This window comes from Loa loa (genome assembly GCF_000183805.2).
Source record: "Loa loa unplaced genomic scaffold supercont3.417, whole genome shotgun sequence".
NCBI lineage: Eukaryota > Metazoa > Nematoda > Chromadorea > Rhabditida > Onchocercidae > Loa > Loa loa.
The window spans coordinates 20550-40147 of NW_018108597.1; the positions used below are offsets into that span (position 1 = coordinate 20550).

At 32.9% G+C, this 19598-nt stretch overlaps 1 protein-coding gene across 1 annotated transcript in view; it reads left to right on the forward strand.

Annotated features, from left to right (window-relative positions):
• Positions 1-16017, forward strand: part of LOAG_18639 (hypothetical protein) — a gene marked incomplete at its 3' end in the record, with an annotated part of 16463 nt that extends 446 nt beyond the window's left edge. Inside the window, exons 2-36 of the mRNA XM_020451303.1 lie at positions 243-330; positions 518-705; positions 1267-1466; positions 4516-4682; positions 4815-4914; positions 5290-5373; positions 5468-5552; positions 6085-6229; positions 6633-6711; positions 6837-6964; positions 7387-7436; positions 7582-7706; positions 8104-8265; positions 8577-8689; positions 8848-8899; positions 9091-9207; positions 9402-9498; positions 9700-9872; positions 10057-10137; positions 10410-10568; positions 10705-10854; positions 11088-11328; positions 11432-11636; positions 12137-12322; positions 12698-12854; positions 12977-13070; positions 13191-13294; positions 13458-13553; positions 13829-13945; positions 14150-14348; positions 14465-14589; positions 14700-15012; positions 15460-15532; positions 15758-15843; positions 15938-16017. Of these exons, the coding sequence (XP_020304921.1) occupies positions 243-330; positions 518-705; positions 1267-1466; positions 4516-4682; positions 4815-4914; positions 5290-5373; positions 5468-5552; positions 6085-6229; positions 6633-6711; positions 6837-6964; positions 7387-7436; positions 7582-7706; positions 8104-8265; positions 8577-8689; positions 8848-8899; positions 9091-9207; positions 9402-9498; positions 9700-9872; positions 10057-10137; positions 10410-10568; positions 10705-10854; positions 11088-11328; positions 11432-11636; positions 12137-12322; positions 12698-12854; positions 12977-13070; positions 13191-13294; positions 13458-13553; positions 13829-13945; positions 14150-14348; positions 14465-14589; positions 14700-15012; positions 15460-15532; positions 15758-15843; positions 15938-16017 (4619 nt within the window). The remainder of the gene's footprint in view (positions 1-242; positions 331-517; positions 706-1266; positions 1467-4515; positions 4683-4814; positions 4915-5289; positions 5374-5467; positions 5553-6084; positions 6230-6632; positions 6712-6836; positions 6965-7386; positions 7437-7581; positions 7707-8103; positions 8266-8576; positions 8690-8847; positions 8900-9090; positions 9208-9401; positions 9499-9699; positions 9873-10056; positions 10138-10409; positions 10569-10704; positions 10855-11087; positions 11329-11431; positions 11637-12136; positions 12323-12697; positions 12855-12976; positions 13071-13190; positions 13295-13457; positions 13554-13828; positions 13946-14149; positions 14349-14464; positions 14590-14699; positions 15013-15459; positions 15533-15757; positions 15844-15937) is intronic.
• Positions 16018-19598: the final 3581 nt, after the last annotated feature.

Consider the following 19598-nt stretch of genomic DNA (forward strand, 5'->3'; position numbering starts at 1 on the left):
TATATATATATATATATTATATATATATATATATTATATATATATTATATATATATATATACATATATATATATGCATATATATGCATATATATGTCGAATGGTTACATTACTAATTGGTGAAATTGGGGATAGAAAGTAGAGGTGAAATAGTAAGTGAGGAGAAGTGTTTAGCATGCCGATCCTTTATAAAATTTTATTTGTCGTCATTTACTTTTGCTTTACTTTCACTTCTATTTTCAGAAATCATCCTGGAGCCACTATCAATTGAGAAAAGGAAAATTGTACATTCTATAGCTACGAATTGCAGTCTGAAGTCCCACAGTATCGGGTAATTATTTACGATTGTTTTTTTATTCCTTTTACTCACTACCGGATAGCAGTTGTTCAATGAAGGAATTCAGCGAAGTGTAATATAATTGGAATTTTAAGCTAGTATATGTTAAAATTCCAATGATTTATGATAGAAAACTTGCTTTTAATGGTATTAACCAAGTTAAAATTGTTGAATATTTCAGAAGCGGATGTAATCGTCGCGTTGTAGTAACACGTTTTCCACATGTCGATCTGTGTACTTACACGAATGCTAGGGATTCGGAACCAATTGTTTTGAGTATATTTCAAAAACGAGCATTGTCGCGTTTCTTGACTATATTTCCGTTAGGTTATGGTGATATCGACTTGTACCTTCGATCCGGCAATGCAAGTACGTTTACTCTTCCCTTCTCATCGAGATACTGCTTCAATTAATACTTATATATCCTTCTGATGATTTTTAAACATACTTCCAATTAGTAGCACTACTTTCTTTCCTGATTTGATACACATTGATACATCCGCATGACAGAATTGTATAGAAAAGAATAACCAAAGGTAGCATTTTCAAATTCTCATACCATTTCATTTCAGCAAAGTTTCATGTATTGATAAGTTACTTGTTGAAAAACAATCATTACTGAAATGAATTACTGAAACGATTGTAATTTTAATATAACCAGAAATATGTCTTGTTCAAATATATTCTTTTTGATTGCAAATTTGTTATTAGCCCAAGTTACGGAATACTCAGTAAACATAGCAGTCTAAGTTTTCTCTTGCATAAGATGTGATAGGCAATATGCATCTTTCATTCCAAATGATCTTTTCCAATTATTTTTGTTTGAAGAATTTTTCATGGTTACATATTTTTGTGCAGTTGATACCGTGATTTTGACGCTTTCTATGCTTTATTTGTGTCGAACTGCCGTATCCATATTGTTTGTTTTAGGCCGACAAGTAGGTAGTCGCTATCATTCAAGCTTTAACAGACCGATGTTGGTTCCACCTTGTACGTCAGTGCGGCATTCAGTAGAGAATTTCCGAAAAAGTTTACCGGCTTATGCAATGAAGGACGAAATTCTTCAAACTATTCGTAATCATAAAGTAACAATGATCGTTGGTGGCACTGGTTGTGGCAAGACTACACAGGTAATCGTTTCTTAACGATGACTGGATTTTATGCACAAGCCACTCGTTAGTAGTTGCTTTTAGTAAGCGCGGAACTCGTCAGTTCATCGGATTTCACGACTATAATCGAGAGCACAGTGATTCATTCTATTTTACATATCACGTTTTCAAATGTAAAAGATTTACATCAGGAGCTATCAACGATTTACTTCATAGTAATCGGTAATTTACTTAAATTTTATTGTAACCTTTCCAGTCCTTCCTTTTCCCTGTTAATGAGGGTTGGGTTCAAGAGTCTTTCAAAAATACATATGTATGTGTATGTGTGTGTGTGTGTGTGTGTGTGTGTGTGTGTGTGTGCGTGTGTGTGTGTGTGCGTATGTATGTAATGGATGTGGAAGAAGGAAGGAGATATGGAGACCAAATAGGGGAAGAATTTTAGGATACAATGTAGGTAGCGAAGTATAGCATTTGCTCCTATAAAAAAGTTTTGGTGGATGAGAAATAGAATGAGGTCCGCATTAACTGAATAAGAGTTTGTGTACCCATGGAGTATGAACTGATGAGACAGCTTCATATTGTTAAAATTTACGGGAAAGATTGTACTGAATTCATTTAATGAAATCAGCACTTTGGTGAGATCGTTGCAAAATGTTGTTACCTTCGATTAAGCATGGATAAGAAAAAAGAATAAGTTCCATGCTGGCATCATTTGCAGCGAGTACAAAAAGAGGAATAATTTAAAAAAATAAAATAAAAAATATTGTAATTTATATGGTAATCAAAATTGTATATATTATCACAATTGAAAAAAAGGATGATAATAATAGCAATAATACGTAATCAGAAACTTTGTAGTAATAACTGATATTAGATAAACTACAAAAATAAATTAACAAAGAAAAATTCCACTGAATAATAGGGTAACAAAAGATCGATATCAACCATATATACCTAAAGAAGTACAGCAATTCATAAATAAATATCCAAGCATATTATAACACAATTTTTCTATAGGAAAGCAACAGTGTAGTTTAATTTGAACGTTCAAAATTTATGCAGGAGATAATCTTTTCAAGATTTATGATATTTAGAGTACTTGGAAACATCAACAATTCTTCGGCTTCAATGTTTGTTTATGGATAGAAAGATTATGAATTCGATATTGTTGAACGAGAGAAAATTCTGAGATGCTATAGGAGTTAAACAATGAGAGAATGTTAAGCCGGATTTCGAGGTGTCGGAGTATTTAATATTAAAGTGATAGCTGGGCAAAATAGATCTGAAAATTCCTGTAAGGACTATTTCGCTATTGATTATATTGAGCAAGAAGCGAAGAGTCAGTAAGTGTAGGAATATCATTATTTGGTGCGATCTAAAACTGACAGTTTGGCCAAAAAAGGAAGGAGTGATGATGCATTTTCGATGCTCAGTATAGTCTTAGAGGAAACACATGTCGCAAAACTCGTTATGTTTCCTTAGCTACAACTGAGCTTTTCTGCAAATCTTTCAGCTTTGTTTTTTGCTATCCAAGGATAACAATATAAAGAATAGAACATATCTTACGGAAAACTGATTGGGGATGAAGTCGTGTTAATTTGAAGTACCAACCTCATTGTTGGAAATGTTGGAAAGAGACAGGTGAGCGTAGATGAACTTTCAAGATATGAACAAAAGGCGTGCTTGATAAAGGTGTATTGTAGAGCTTATAAAACGATTGCTTGAAAAAGATTTGTTTTGTGCTAAAAACATTTTGGTATCCCGAACTAGAAAACTACATAACTCGATAAATGTATCTTAGTTTGCCTTGACTGAACGCGGAGTTACTGACTAAAACTGTTTTACGGCAGGATGCGCTTGTAAAGTCAGAGATAGTATTGGTCTGAACCTGAGTAATGCAAAACTAGATAACGAGGAAGTCTTTCGATGTTTCAGAGGGAATGGATTTGTTCTCGGAAGCTAAGAAATAAATACCTTAGTGAAGTACTAATTTATCAAAAAATTTACTAATTTGGGATGCGTGAACGTAGATGAGGGAAGACTTTACTTTTCGCTCTCTACTTCTTTATGTTGACAGTGTATCCTTCATGTACGTTATGCATATCTTCGCTTACTCAGCTTCACTTTTATTTTGAATAATTTGGGTGAAAATCTAGAAACTAGCATAATATTGGCCGGATGATGGAACATGATTCAGTCATTTCATTGTCATATTTCAGACTAAGCAAGCGGTTGGATTCGAACATTAATTTTGAAGTATTCACAGATTGTTCATTCTTAGTTACTGAGGATTTTTAGGTTTAATTAAAATTTTTGACTAGACTTCCGTACAAATATAAGGTACTTGAAATGGTCTTTGACAAGTGAAGCTAATTAGTACCATCGATATTCATGGTCTGCTCTCCCTCGATATGAAACAAAATCTTCACTCTTTCCTTTAAAGCAATACTACCATGAGGAATCAAATAATGTTAGTAAAGTTTGGGTCGTCTCTTCAAATGTGACATCCGGGATGACGGAACTAGGTGAATGTTCCTTGCAAAATAACTTATAACAATTTGCTGAACGGTTAGAGTACGATAACGTCATCCGCAAATTTTCATCGACTTTGAAATGTATTGAAAACAAGGTGGCAACAGCCGGAAAAGCCATTTTCATTGTCTTCTGTGAAGTAGTTGATGCTTTAAGACTGAAACTTCACTGTTGAGTGTCACTTAGAAGTTTCTATCGGTCCTGGTTATTCATTTAATCCAGTGGAAATGGTCGAAATATCTTTTTTCTAAGAAGAGTATTATGGCTTGAGAAATCTGGTTGCCAAATAGATTCACCGGTATGGTTCGGAAATCTTCTGTTATGTTTATTGCCAAAAAAAATTACAAGGTTACGTGGGAAAATAAAAAGGGAAAGAAATAAAATAAAATAAAATATAAAAAAAATGTGGGGGAATAAAAAATTAGACAAGGGTGAGAGAGATGGTATTAGGCAGCACGATCGGACGGCAAAGGGAACTGTAACCTTAGTATTCTTCGAAGACATACCGTCGTACAATGTCTTCTACAAACTTCTTTAGGTTCCCCAGTTTATATTGGAAGATGCTGCGAAACATCAACAAGCGGTTCGAATATTCTGTACGCAGCCGCGAAGATTGCCAGTTCTTGCGGTATCTGCACGTGTAGCAAAAGAGCGGAACGAGAAACTGGGATCAACAGTTGGTTATCATATTCGACTGGAGCAAAAGTATTCTTTTTTCACCGTCATCTTCTACAAATCTAAAAGTAACAAATTTTGTATAAATGAAATTTTATTTTTTTTGCTGAATACTAGATTTTGAAATTTTTAATATTTCTAACATAATTTCATTTTTTTCAGGACATCAGAACAAACTGTACTAACATATTGCACTAGTGGAGTTTTGTTGCGACTGCTTACAAATGATACTAATGCTTCCAATATTTCACACATTATCTTGGTTTGTGGTTAATTTGTTTGTTCCATTTCAAGATTAGTAAATCTTGTCAATTATTGTAGCAAAGAATAATATAATTTTTTTTAGAACATCGAAACAAACTTTGCTAACATAATGTACCAGTCGAGTTTTGTTACGTCTTTTTTGTTACGAGTTTTGTTCGTTCCGCATTTTATTACGTTTTGATGTACGTTCTAGAATTAAAAAGTTTTCTTTGTCATTCCATAGAATCGGTAGTAATTACTTGAGAAAGTTGTTGAATTCGAGTAAGAAGCAAGCGGTTCCAGTCAAAACACTGCGATCAGTGTTATTTATAAGTTCGTCTTTTTATTTTTTTTTTACATTGCAGCGAACGAATTTGATCGTATTAAATTTAAGGATGAAATTCATGAACGAGAACAAAAAACGGATTATCTTCTGATAACACTCCGACAAGCTCTTAAAAATCGAGATGATTTAAGGGTAAGTTATGTTTTATGGGACTTTAAAAATTATTAGTTTTAATTTTTGACGTGAAAATATCAGCATAATAATGTTCTTAACTTGACATTTTTAGATTATTTTAATGTCGGCAACAATGGAAGAAAGTCGCGAATTATTTAGACGTTATTTTGGTCCTGGAAATGTTTTTTGTCTGGACAGTACGTTTTTTGGTCTTGTTTCATTTAAAATTAATTTGTTTTTCGGAAACTTAGCTAGCACGTGAAGAAATCGACTGGGGAAGAGGGTGAGGAGTAACTGAAGCCTTTTTTTATAAGTTCCGAGGTTATTCGGATATATTCATCTTGTAAAACCTCCACATCATGCTTTGGACCAGCGATCATTGTAAACATGATGGAAATAATGTCTAATAATGATCACTGTTGTTCTAAGTTATGACCTGTCATAATAATTAAAATGTGTATTAGAAGCAAATGAGGATAAACAAAATAACGAAGGGTAAAAAAATTGCTTGGAAAACTCGCACCTGTACTAATAAAATATCTCACTATTTCACCCTCTCCTAAATTCTAACTAATTGTCCGCAAGTTCGTCTAAAATGTCTGGTAAATTGTACCCACGAAGTACTTAATCGAAAAAACGACGAAAATTTACTTTTCGACTTTTATCGTTTCTGTCGCATAATTGTTTATGTTATTTGATTTATGATTTATTACACGATTTTCATTTCAGTACCATCCACATTACACAAGGTAGAAATGTTCTATTTACCGGAAATATTGGCATTGACAGATTACAAACACGCATCTTCGTTTACCGGCGGTACGTTCTTTGGCAAAACTGCGAGGAGCTTGAATGATGATCAGGCTTACAATAGGTGCGTACTGTTTGTTTTCGAGTTAAGAAATTCTACTGCAGCATCGACCGTCTTGATAGCGAATTTCGACATTGCAAGTTAATAGGTTAACCAAATGGTACTGAAGCATGATATCTTCAAAGCTTTAATTTATCGGAAAACCTCCATTTCTCAATAGGACAGATGTAAACGATGCAGTTTGACGGTGTGGAACCTTATCTTATCCGTTAAAGGGTAAATTCAGCTGCATAACCGAATAGTCTAGTAATTCGAGGTGATAACATTTGTCAGGTTAATCATCTATAAATAAATGAAAATTTGTTTAGTCGAAAACCAACGCAGTTGCAGTTTCGAAGTCTATCTCTAGAGTCTTCGGAATTCATGGTTGTTTGAAATCAGTGATTATGTTTATTCCTTTTTACAGTTTCCCTCAAGTGGATGAATTTCGTTCTGAAAATTATGATGATTCAAAATTACATCAAGGACGTAATGGTAAGAAAAAGGTAAGCTCTTTTTACTACTATATATTTGAGGTAAGAATTGAATTTTCGACCGATGTTTCACGAAATGAAACTGTATAAAGGTAGACTTCTAGCGCATTCTTTTGTAAATCAATCCACTTATTCAGAATGCTGATGAAATGAATAGCAATTATGAAGTAATGCCGTCACGACAAGTAGCATCATCTGTTCCTGCAAGTGATCATTTTTCTCCAATAATGATCAATCAGTTCAATAATCGACAGTTATATCCTCAGTTGGTTCTTTCCTCTATATCAAAGTCCTTACTTTTTTTGCTAAACATGGGAGGGGGGATAGATGGCTGGTGGGCATTTCTAAATGTGTGAGTCGTGTATGGTCTGGTCGAAGACTGACCGATGGATAATTGTTCAATCTAGGAATGATCAAGTCAGGACAGTTTTTTCTGATAAGTGTTTTCAGTATAATATGCTGTATGAAGTCGAGAAAAGTCCACTTATTCAGTGCATTAGGCTTTTTATAAGTGAAGTACATATGCATAAGGAACGATCTCTATATTTATTTGTCGAAATCCATAGAATAGTCTTATTTGACTTGTAAGATAATTAAATTTGGTTACTGCATTACTTAAAAAACAAAAAGAAATGAACAATGCATTCTGAGATATAAGAAAGATAATCAAAAGTGTACGTTTTGCAGAATCTCTTCGAATTCACATCAAGAAAAAGGCTATTACACAAATTGCAGTGGTATGTTCTACGCACTGTCAAACTGTTTTTTACTTTCTTTACTTAAAGGATTAAAGTTTCTCATCAAGTTCGGAATCTGTGGGAGCAATTTCACTTTGTTTTTTCAAGTTGACTATTAGAATTTGAACTGAGGAACGCTTTTTAGGACAGATTAGCTTAACTGAAATGTATAGCCAAATGAATATAAGAAGCAGTGAACAAAATGGTTGTTATCAGGAGCCAGCATTCTATGATGGGTACCAGATGTATCCATCACAAAGCGGACTAGCCGTAAGTTCCTTCTTAAATTAAATCTTAAATCTTAAATTAATTTTTTCTGCCGTCAAATTTTTTTGAAAAGTCACAGCATGTTGGTGGATCTGATAAATGTTGACATACATAAATGAGCAGAAGCAGAAATGGTTTAATGGTTTGGAAATCTTGGTAGGGTGCAGAACTACTGCATAATTTAGCTGTAAATTTTGGGTGAAATCTCGAAATCTCATTAAAACTGAGATGTTTTGCAGTTTGTTCCTCGTCGATATAAACTCTTTTTTCTTTAAATTTCCTTCAGCTGCTTAACCGCTTAGCACGTTGGCAAATTCATATTAATAATAGGCATGTTTTGACGAGAAATTTCCTGAAAAGTTCAAATGCATTTTTAATTTCTAATGTTAGTTGTTTACAGGGTTTCAATTACTCTCAACCACCACCGAATTGTATATATGCTCAGCAGATCCCAATGACCCCATATGGTATGATGGCATCATATGTTGGTGGGCCACAGATGATGTGTGCAACATATCATGTGATGCCGGCACAAAATGATTACCAAAATTACTACGTTATGGTAAGTCCTTATTCTAATCAATTGCAAGATGTTATTAGGGACCGAGGTTGTTAACATTATATCATTCACTAATAGTGACTGATTAGATTTGAATTACCACTGTTGGATACAAAGACAAAAAGGGAAAACTTTTCAAATTAGCAAAGCAACTGAAGTGAAAAATCTAACAGTTAACCAATAACATAGTTGAGGCCATCGTATAAGAAAAAAAACCGTAATTTCAATATTCTAAAAATTGTCTTAAAATAGCTGGAAAAAATTGAACACATCCTTATATTTATTAAATATCTAATGGAATCAATGTGTTACAGCCTCCAAATTTACAAAATTACACACAGCCTTCAAAATTCTATGTATCCACAAATAATGCTGATGGATTTGGGACGCAGTGGAATTCAAATGGATCAAATTTTTCTAATCAAGGGTATTAATTACTGTTATTTCCTATTTATGACTATTTATTATATAAAATCTTAGGATGGTTATTCTGTTTTAAATTTGAGTAAATGCTGTTATTTACTTTGTTCCTGCGTTGGTTTAGAATTTTTTGCACTTTCTTTGTTAAATTTCAATTATTTCTAGACCATCAGTACCGTTTTCGTTGTCAAACGTCCATTCAGGACACCGAGATGAGGTATGTCTGCTTTGCCATCTTCATCATTTGGCACTTTCAAGCCTAGTGTCAATAATAAGAGTTCCTTTTTTCCTTCGCTCTCCATCATTATCTTAGTGGACGAAGATTATGCACAATTTTGTTTACTGTCTAGCAAGTTTTTAACTGTAAGATGATACTTTACTATTGTTGTACTGAGCATTTTTTTTTAGCCACACTGCGATCAGGAATATTATGTATCATGTTTACGCGACCGTCCGCAACATTTTGATCCGTCATATGTGGAAATTCTGCGGCATACTAACTTGGATACGGTTTACCTGGTCGATGTAAGACTTCACGTATTACATTTTTTGCTTAAAAGATAACATTTCTTATATAAATTAAAAGAAGGATCAAGTGAAAAATAATGAATGCAGCACAAACGAAAGTATGGAATGAATTCAGTTGGTTAGGTCGAAATTTGAAAATCAGAAAAAAATAACTTGAAAAAATTCAAATACATTACACGTGCCTTTTACAGTCATATATGATATCTGGTGGTGAACAGTGGTTGGAAAGTGTTGATACGGATTTAACGGTAGCTGTTATTAATTACTGCATGGATAGTCCAGTTCATGGCAAGTGTTTTCAAAATTCCTTCACAAATAAAGCGAAAAAATTTAGAAAATTTGCATGATTCTTTTCAATAATAAGTTTGGTTTCCCAGATCTGGTCATTTTATATTTGAGTGTAAATGCCTGATCAGGTAAACCAAGAAATAAGATTTCAAAATTGTCATGGTCCGGGTGTGTAGTTGTTTTGAAAAAAACTTTTTTCAGGTTCAATTCTAGTGTTTCTACCTGGTTATGAAGACATTTTAGCTGTACGTGAAAAGGCTATTAAAATGCAAGGCTGTTCCACAAAACCAGCCATTTTTACCCTTCACTCTCAAATGGGTAGTCAGGATCAGCAGCGTATATTTGAGCCAGTTGGTCGTGGTTATCGTAAAGTGGTACGTCTTAAGCTACATTATCGAACCAGATTAATCGTTCCATGTAACGGTTTTTAAGGATAGTGAGATAAAGTGCGAATAGAAGGAGGCGAAAAACGAAATGTAATAATTCTTTACCGTTCCAGAAGCCTTTAGTTTTCTATAAGATCACAAGTGGGAGTAGCGAAATTCAAGTACATTGCAGATTTTGAGTACGAATATTGCTGAAGCAAGTTTGACAATCGATGATGTTGTTTTCGTGATTGACTGTGGCAAAGTCAAGGAGGTAATAATTTATACATTTCGACAGTTTTGAAATTTTCCTCTCTCATATTGATGTTAAAGTTGGTGAAGGAGTTCGGTATGTCGCCAAAGTCATTTTAGTTGTCTCTTAGATATGAAGGGACATAGCCATGTTTCTTTTATACAGAAGATATTCACCCTGCTGAGCTTTCTTTTTGATCCACTTGTTCGTTCTGTATTATTAACGTATTCCTGTAACGTATAAGAAGTATGAAGACTTTGAAATACACTAATCATGTTTTCTCTACGCTTTAGAAAATCTACGACCATTCAACACGTATAAGTCAACTAAAAATGACGTGGATAGCAAAGTCGAATGCTGAACAACGAGCCGGCAGGGCTGGAAGATGTCGAAATGGCTATTGCTTTCGATTATTCACAACGGAAGATTATGCAAGAATGAATCCAACCCAGGTCTTTAATGCATGTTTGCTTTGATATCATTTCATATTCCTTCTATTTTTTTTGTTTTTCTGAAGTAAATTATTTTATTTGCTAAGATTGACCTGAAGTGCGGTCATAAATTCCTCAATAAATTACACTGTTTCAGTTGCCTGAAATGAAAAGAAGCGCTATTCATGAAGTATGTTTACATGCGAAGATGTTTGCCCCAAGAAAATATTCAGTTCGACAATTTTTGCTCAACGCACCGGAACCACCATCAGCAGTGGCTATCGATCGAAGTTTTGAATTTCTTGAGGTTGTCATAATATTTGGAAGCAAAAAATTCGAACTGTTTTTAACCTTTGTATCGAAAAATTCAACAGCTCATAATTTCTTGCTTAAAATCTCTTGTTTTCCTGTCTGTGATACTGTTTCCTTTTAATCATGATTAACCGATGATTTTTTTGATCATACAGTCAGCATCACATTCTCTTGCTGGATATTATTCTGTTAAGTAGTATCCAAAACTTTTGGAAAATACATTTGCAGCAAATTGGTGCAGTTTTCAAAAGTCGACAAGAATCATCGCAGATGTCACACATAACAGATAATTCGTATTTTGCAAATACTCGTGACCGAAATGGTGAACCGGATTTAACCGATCTAGGACGTCACATTGTGCAACTTCCGTTATGCCCACAGTTGGCTCGATTTCTTCTTTTTGGTATTTGCCTGAAATGTTTGAGTCCCGTTTTGACACTTGTTGCCACTCTCTCGCATCGTGATCCTTGTAAGTTATTATATTTGGTCTTTAGATATTCACTTGATCCTTTTTTTTTCTCACCCATCCTTCCACTTTATTCAAAATGATTTACGAATACTTACTGTTCTAGTTGTCTTGCCACCGAGTGGTGAACGAGAAGAACGGAATTCCGCAATGATAGCACGTGATGTTTTCGCCGGCTTTGATTACTCTGATCATATGACATTTTTGAGAATATATAACGCGTTTATAAAATTACCGTCCCATGGTCAGTCGAATTTTTGCACGAGTAATTATTTATCTCTCAACGCAATGAGAATGATCGTTGGTATTCGGTAAGTTTTTGTACATCTTTCTTTTTTTGCTCAAATTAAGTTTCATCTAGCTGTTACAATGAAGGTTTCATATTTTACTCAAATTGGTTAAACTTGATATAAAAGATAAAGTTCTTTATTTTTGGTTCACTCCTTGACAGTGACATCGAACTGAATAAGGTCTAAGGATCAGAGCACTGAGTAAACTTTCCGGCCTACCAACAAATATTTTTGTTTTTGGGTACGAAAGCCTATCAATATTTCTTGATTCTTTTACCGATAGTGGTTTTCAAAAGTTCCTTTTTTAGCCTTTTTTTTCGATTCAGTATTTAGTCGGGAAAAGTTGTGCTACCTACATTTGAATGGTTGAATGGTCCGAAGGCATTCTGGTGTTTCGATCCTTTTTTTGTTAATTTTCAAAAATTTTTAAACCAAAAAGACACTTTCATTGCGATTAATTTAATCGGTCTTATGCGCCATTACTGATTCGTAGTTTTTGATGTATTGTAGTGTCATTCTAGACAGCAACTGTTTATGGAACTCCAAAAGCTTCGACTGTTACCTGCAAGCTGTCGATCAGCAGATGATCCCGATTTCAATCGATATAGTAATTCTTGGCCAATGATTCAAGCGGCTCTCGTAGCGGGCAGTTACCCTAACATTGGTTTTACCCGTTCGGGTGGTCAAATTCGAAAAATACGTACAAGGTATTTGAAAAAATTTTTTCAAACTTTTTGCCATTTAATAATGCAATGTAAGATGAGGCTTTCTAATTTCAATAATCTATGTTTTATTTTTGATTAAAAACCAAATTTAGATCTCTAATTCTTGTGGTGATAGGAATGGTAATTATTTTTATCAGGAATCATGAGTATCGTGAGCTGTGCTTATCATAAAGTGAGCACGAAAGATTGTATCTCGCTAATCAGTCTTTCTTGAAAAAGTTGTCTAACATACTTCTGCTGTAAAAAAGTGTTGTTTATTCTTTTCATTCTAAAACATTTTGGATTTCTGATAAAGCTGTATTTAGTACAAGATTTCATGGTTTTTAAATTAAATTTTCAGAATTTGAATTTTTACAGTAACGAGGTTGCGTCGTTACCATATGGATGTGCAGTTAAACGACAGGCTTCATCTGCTGGAATGAACGGAATGGGAGTTGGAAAGTTGGGGAAACCGGAACCGGTTATTGAATATCTTGCATTCCAGGAATTATCCAAAACTGGTGATAACTTGAGTGTAGGTTATTGCCAATGTTGCTATACCTTCTTCCTTCTAGTGATTTCGCTAATTTAACTCATTGCTTCTATAAGTCTTTAAATTTCAATTCAAATTTAAAACAAACTATTAATTTTTTATAGTTACGAACAGTTACGGCAGTTCCACCTTTGACCGTATTATTGTTTGCCGGTCCCGTTCATCTCAAACGTGAAGTTCTGAATGACTATTCCATAGGTAAGTTGATTGGCTTTTTCGGAAGTAATTTTCTCATTAGAAATGAATTTTCCATGTTTGACGTTTTGCAGTAGAAAGTGTTTGTATTTCAGTTAAGGACTAGTAGTTCATTAATTTTAGGTGATGAATTTGCATTGAATGATGATGATGTAGACACGGATTCGAACACCGATGAATGCGTCTTTGCGCTTGAGCCGTGGCTGGTTTTTCGATGGAAATTTGAGGTTAGCTTCTGAATTTTGTTTTTTGAAAATTCCCGAAATGCGATAGATTTAATTGTTCTTTGTTCGCTTCAGTGATTTTTGTATTTTTAAGTTATTTTTGTGATTTCCTTGCTTTCCTCTCTCTCATTAGCTTGCAAGAGGAATGGCCAAGAATTGCTTTCAGGATATGCAGTTAATGTTAAAGCTGCGTGTCAAACTGATGACTTACTTTATATTCGTAATGAAACAACCTGATCGTTCAGAAACCGAGGAAGCTAAGGTTTTTTTTTCCTGGTTCATTATCGGTATGGTACTATTTGATAATGATTAATGTTGTTTGCTAGGCTTCATTTCATATTTGACTTATTTGCGGTAGACACTCATTCTTGGACCTTTGTTCTTTACTCAATTGCTACGGATGAAAGCATTTAATTCACAAAAAGATAGACTAAAGTGTGAGATAGTTGGAAAGTCTTCCTTATGGATAATTTCAAAACAGCGTTTTTCTTTGACAAAATCTGGAATTTGATTTAAATTTGTTTTTTTTTTTTCAAGGAACTGCTTGCAACCATAAATCAAATATTGTTGGAAGATCATCGTCGTGCGGGCTTTGCAGATTGTACTGACTTGCCAGGATTTCGAGAACGTTCTCCGAATTCCATAAATAATGAGGTAGATATAGTAAGGCTTTACATATTTAGAATTCTCTGTGTTGCTGTATTGTTTCACTATTTTTGAAGGCTAAATAGCTTAGATAGTCATTTGTTTCCTCTCTTCCTTTTCTGTCTTTAGTTTAAAGTTTCTTTGAACTAAACCATGTAAATTTGAAATTCCAAACTCATTTGTCTTTAGTTTTCTTAGATTCCAAACCTTTAGGCAACAAGTGAACGATCCGTTCGTCGTCGACAACTCTCAGATCACACAGAAGAGCAGTGCCAACGAGAGACTTCTATTGGTAGTTCTTATCTTATGACACGAAATCAGCGGCCAAAACAGTCGAATGGAATTTCAAACTCAGACAATCGAGCTGACTTTTGTGGTGGACCCGGTATACAGTCTCTCGAAATTGACGAAGGTTTGAATTTTAGAAGACTTTCAAAACTGTTGATTTGATGTACCCGAAAAAAAGAAAATCCGTAATGAATATCATCCGCTTATATTTGGAAATCGCTAAAGAATTATTTGTTTTAGGCGTTGATAACAGTGATCCTTTGTCTTATCGTCCTGAAGAAGAGAATGCCACAGCAAGCAGTCATTCAGATGAACCTGGTGATGACACTTTTAGTGTGCGATCACTACCACCTGAAGAAGAACAAGTTCGTTGTATTGTTTGTCATCTGCAGTTATAAGAGAAAACGATAAAGGAAAAAATAAGAATGCGGAAGGACAAACTGTATATACTTAGTTGAAATGAAAACGCTTTCAGGTTCCCGAAGATCCATGTATGAGTACGTTAGAAGAAGCTGGAATAACAAAGGGGAGACAAGTATTAGCAGTGAATGTGGAAGAGGAACAAAATAATACTTCGGGTAACCATGATTTATCGCAAGAACGAAGTACTGAAGAATCAGATGATCGACAAGAAAACCCTAACGATACAGTTGCGGTTGCTCAGAGATCAGGACATGGACATTTCGTTCCCCATCATTTTCGTCCAGACGATCAACGTATTCGACGAATGTTCCGACAGTTTGTAAATAGATCGAGGCCGCAATCAACTCGATCATTTGATATAGCTAGTAGGTTTTTTTTCTTTTTTTTCTTTTTTTATAGTATCATCCTAAATTCTGATGTGTTCACTTATTCTGATGTGGATGAGATATGCTCGTATAACAATTGTTTAACACTTGAGGATTTATAAAAATTTTTCTTAATTGTTCTCTCATTAATTTCTGAACATTATGAAAGGGTGGGACAGATTTGTATGAAATTATAGTGTTCTGCATTCGCTTAGTGATTAAGAATGAACCACGAGTTCATATTCCAAATTTAGATCGTTGTGTCAATGCTGTATGTTCAAGTGATTCTTGGGAGGTAGTCCATTCTGTTCGCAGTCATGCAAACAGATTTTTACTGAATTGATCGGGTATATTTAAAAAACGAAGGTAGTTTTGATTGGTCTACATATTATCCATTATACATATTTTTGTCTTTCGATTTCAACATTTCATAAAAGTTACTTGCAGTGGAGGAGCAGCAAGAACACCGCAGTAATGAAGAAATTAGAGAACGACGACGAGAAAATCGTCGAAGAGATTGGTAAAATTTTGTAGCGTTTGATTTTTCAGCTTTTAATCTTTCTTGTAGTTTCCCTAGTTTTTACACCTAACAGGAAATGTACCAAAATTAGATCAGTGAAAAATCTACTAAAATTCATTTTGGTTAGATTAAATTAATCAGAGCACAAGACGGCATTTGCATGTGATCTTTTTCACGTTAATAGTGCAGGAGCACATTTTTGTAGTGCTTTTAATAATTTTTGAGGCACTGGAGAAAAAACCCACCAGCATGCTGTGTTGCACCATCAGATGCTTATCGAATGCCACTCGCATATTTTAGAGGAGGCGGACGTATGTATTTTTATTGTCCGTTAAATTTTTTCAATTTCATCCTCATTGCAATTATTACTTCTATATTGATAGAGAAAAGTTTCAATATTTTTAGGTGGAAGGCCCGATCGTTGCCGTGGTGGTGGACTCCGTGGTCGTAGCAAAGGACCGCAAAAGGACGACCTAACCAGCTGATATCTGATCTGACTAACTGATAGCGAAATCTGCAGTTTTAATTCAAGATTATACATCGCCATAAAGTTTATCTAAAATTAAAAGACTCTACGAGTCGCAGAATTATGTTTTGCATTTAAACGGTTGACCTAAATTTATGTTGAAATTTCTGCTAATATATTTCACACTTTCTTCCAGATATGTTTTGTTTTTGCAAAAACCTTTAAGATGGTAATACCATCTTAGGTTACTATTTGTTGGTACTTCTTATGTTTAGTATTTTCCTTTTTTATCCAATTTGCATCCCGTACTTCATTTTCAGTCTGCTCCTCATAATTGTAAATTTGTTTTGTCTGTTATCAAATTGTATGATTTCTTGATACTTTGAACTTGATAGTTTATTTTTCAAAGAGAAAAGTTTTTTCTTTCGGCAATGTTTTTTTGCCCACATAATTTATTCATTTTTCTAATTTTTCAGCTTTTTTGTTGATTATTGGATTATTCAAGTCTAATGCATAGTTCCATCCCTTCTTATTGCTGTGTTTTTCTTACTGGATTTTTTATCATTCTTACAAGATTTTCTATGTTATTTGTGAATTTTGCGTATTCCTAAATCTTATTTTAGTTTGATGGTAGTTTATTTTTCAGTGAATTAGGTCCATTCTTCGTTGTGTATCGTCACCTAAGTTTTTATCCAGATTTCTTGCATCTGCCGTAAAAATAGTTTTTTGATTTGACTGTGTATTTCAATATTGTTGTATTACATGTACTTCATCACCAATAACAGTCCCATTAATGAATTGACTGGACAGTATAGCTAATTAAACAGCCGACATCATAAGTTTTCTCTATTAGATTGTTTGCAAAATGAGTAACATATTTTGTCGTATGACCTTTCTTCATTTTTTTTCTCTTTGAAGCTACAGAATTTTTTTTTTGGTTTAAAGAACTCCAAATGTTGGAAATTTTCCGAGTTTTCTATGAAGTATTTTATTTTGTTATAATCAAACTGCTGATAACGATTTATATCTCCCATTGATTACATGAGGTGAATATTGCAGTGACGGTTGATATTTTTAATTCTATCATGGCAAATTGTGTTTTGATCAATTTCCTAGCATTTTCATTAAATTTTATACATATTCCAACACTTGTTTCACTCAGTTTGATCTAACATTCTTAGTAATAAAATTGAATTTTTATTGTACTATTTCTTTTCCCATCTATTTTAACTATTTCGTATGAAGTTATCTTGATCTTATATGTTTCGAAATTTATTTTTTCTCCTCCTTTCCCAGCAATTGTATTGAAGTAAGTTTTCATATATTCATTCGTTTATTTATTTGTTTCATTTTTTTTCTTTGCTATATTAATTATTTAAAATCCCAACGTATCATATTGTATCTCATGTGGTGTTTTTTTTTTTTTTCTCATTTTTATTCCTCATTTTGATATCATTATAAATATCACATTGACAATTTTGAGGAATTGATTGATATTGCCTAACTTCTTTTATCTCTAGAAATTGACAAATTCTTTTTTTTTTTTACTATTTACAATATTTTACTAATTCAAGGAATAGTCTTTTGAGGTCGAGGTGCCAAATCTATTTTTCATCGCTGTATTATATACAGTACATCTAACCTCTTTATTACCCATTTTTTTTTTATCCCCACCCCTTTTTCCTTTTCTCTACTCCCTGTTCCAATTGTTCATTTCCTCATTTTGTTCATTCATTTGTTCTCAAACTAATAAAGAGCAATCTTCCAACATTGTTTCATATAAAAATATTTCAATAAGCGTATGAATATTTTATACATATTTAAAGAAACTAATTACATTAAAATTTTTTCCTTTTCAAAATTTTAAATTTCATTTTCAAACCTAAACGATCCTTTTGAAGTTCATTCATCTCGACTGAAAAATTTTTATTGATATAATGCAAGAATGCTGATAACTTTCATACTGGAAATTATTTCATATAAGTAGTAAAGTTCAAAAGTTCAAAGGGTTTTCTTTCCTTTCCACACAAACTTCTTCCCATCATTACCTCTATGATGAATGTCATAGTTCTGATTTGACAAAATGAAACTGTTTCCTTGAAATTGGCTACTATAATAATAAGATAATGAAAAATTAAGCATACTTTTTGGATTGATTGTTTCATTTAGATGAAGAAGGAATGAACTGAAACTTATTAAAAATACATTACCTAAAACATTTAGGGATGATTTGATAAAATGTTTCGAATGACTGAAAATTATTATCAATTTCTCACAGAATAACTTAGCATGATATAACCATTGTCATTAAAATGATTGACCTATGACATTATCTGATGATAATAGTAATGATAATTAATATAATTAACAAATTGGCAACAATTAGCAGTTAATATGTTGTAGAAATTAATTAATTAATTTGATAAATGCTAATATAATCAAATATTAATTGATTACAATATAAAAATGACAATGAAATTATACTGATTATAATAATATAAATGATATATTTTTTACCCATCGAACGATAGATACTACCATTTTTAACAATGTGCATTTAAATCTAATGATCCTTGATGTAAAGATATCATTTAAAATAGATTTACACAATTACAGGAAGTAATTCATTTGATTACTGATAATATCACCATTAAAAAAAAGGACATTTAAACTTCTTGATTTATCATTTTTTAAATTAATTAATTGCAAACTAATTTCATAATAATACATAAAAATATCATTCGAAATAGAATTATACAATTACAAGAAACAATTCATTTGATTACTGATAATTTCACGTTAAAAAAATATATTCGAACTCTTTGATTTACCATTTTTCGAATTAATTAATAGTTAATTAATTAATTAGCTTTTACAATATTTAATTTTCCATAATAAAAGACTAATTTTACAATAAGTTTCCTAATTTATAATGTTTTTTCTTTTTTTTTTTTTTGTTCATATTGTAATATTTAACAATTCATTTTCTTTTAAATTTTTTTTTCCACTACAAAAGATTTAAAAAAAAAGAAAGAGAAAAAAAAGGAAAAGAAGGAAAGAAAAGGAAGAGAGAGAGAGAGAGAAGAGAGAAAGGGAAGGATTTAACCAATACTTGAAAGAATACATACCGAAATTCCCAAATGAATTTAAAAAATATAATTGGAACGATAAAAAATTTGTCTAACTTACCATAATCCTTGTCGATTGAAGTGACAAATTGAGTTAAAGTTATGAAAAATGTATATGTATGTGTGTGTGTGTGTGTGTGTGTGTGTGTGTGTTTTCTTTCTTTTTTTTTTCGGATAAAAAGAAAGATAAATATGAAGCGGAAAATGAAAAGCGGAAAATTGGACGGAAAAAATGAAAGCGGAACGATGTAAATGGATGAAGATGAATGAAATGAATTGATGATGAACAGTTTTGTTGCCATTTTGCGGAGGAATAAATTAATTTTGATGAAAAAGTAAAATGATTGATTTATGCTTTTTAATATTTTTTGATATCATTTTTTGCTATCCGTTTTCTTTTCTTTTTTTTTTCCTCTTTTATTCTTTCCGCATCCGTTTTTCCTCCTCTCTCTCTCTCTCTCTCTCCTTCCTT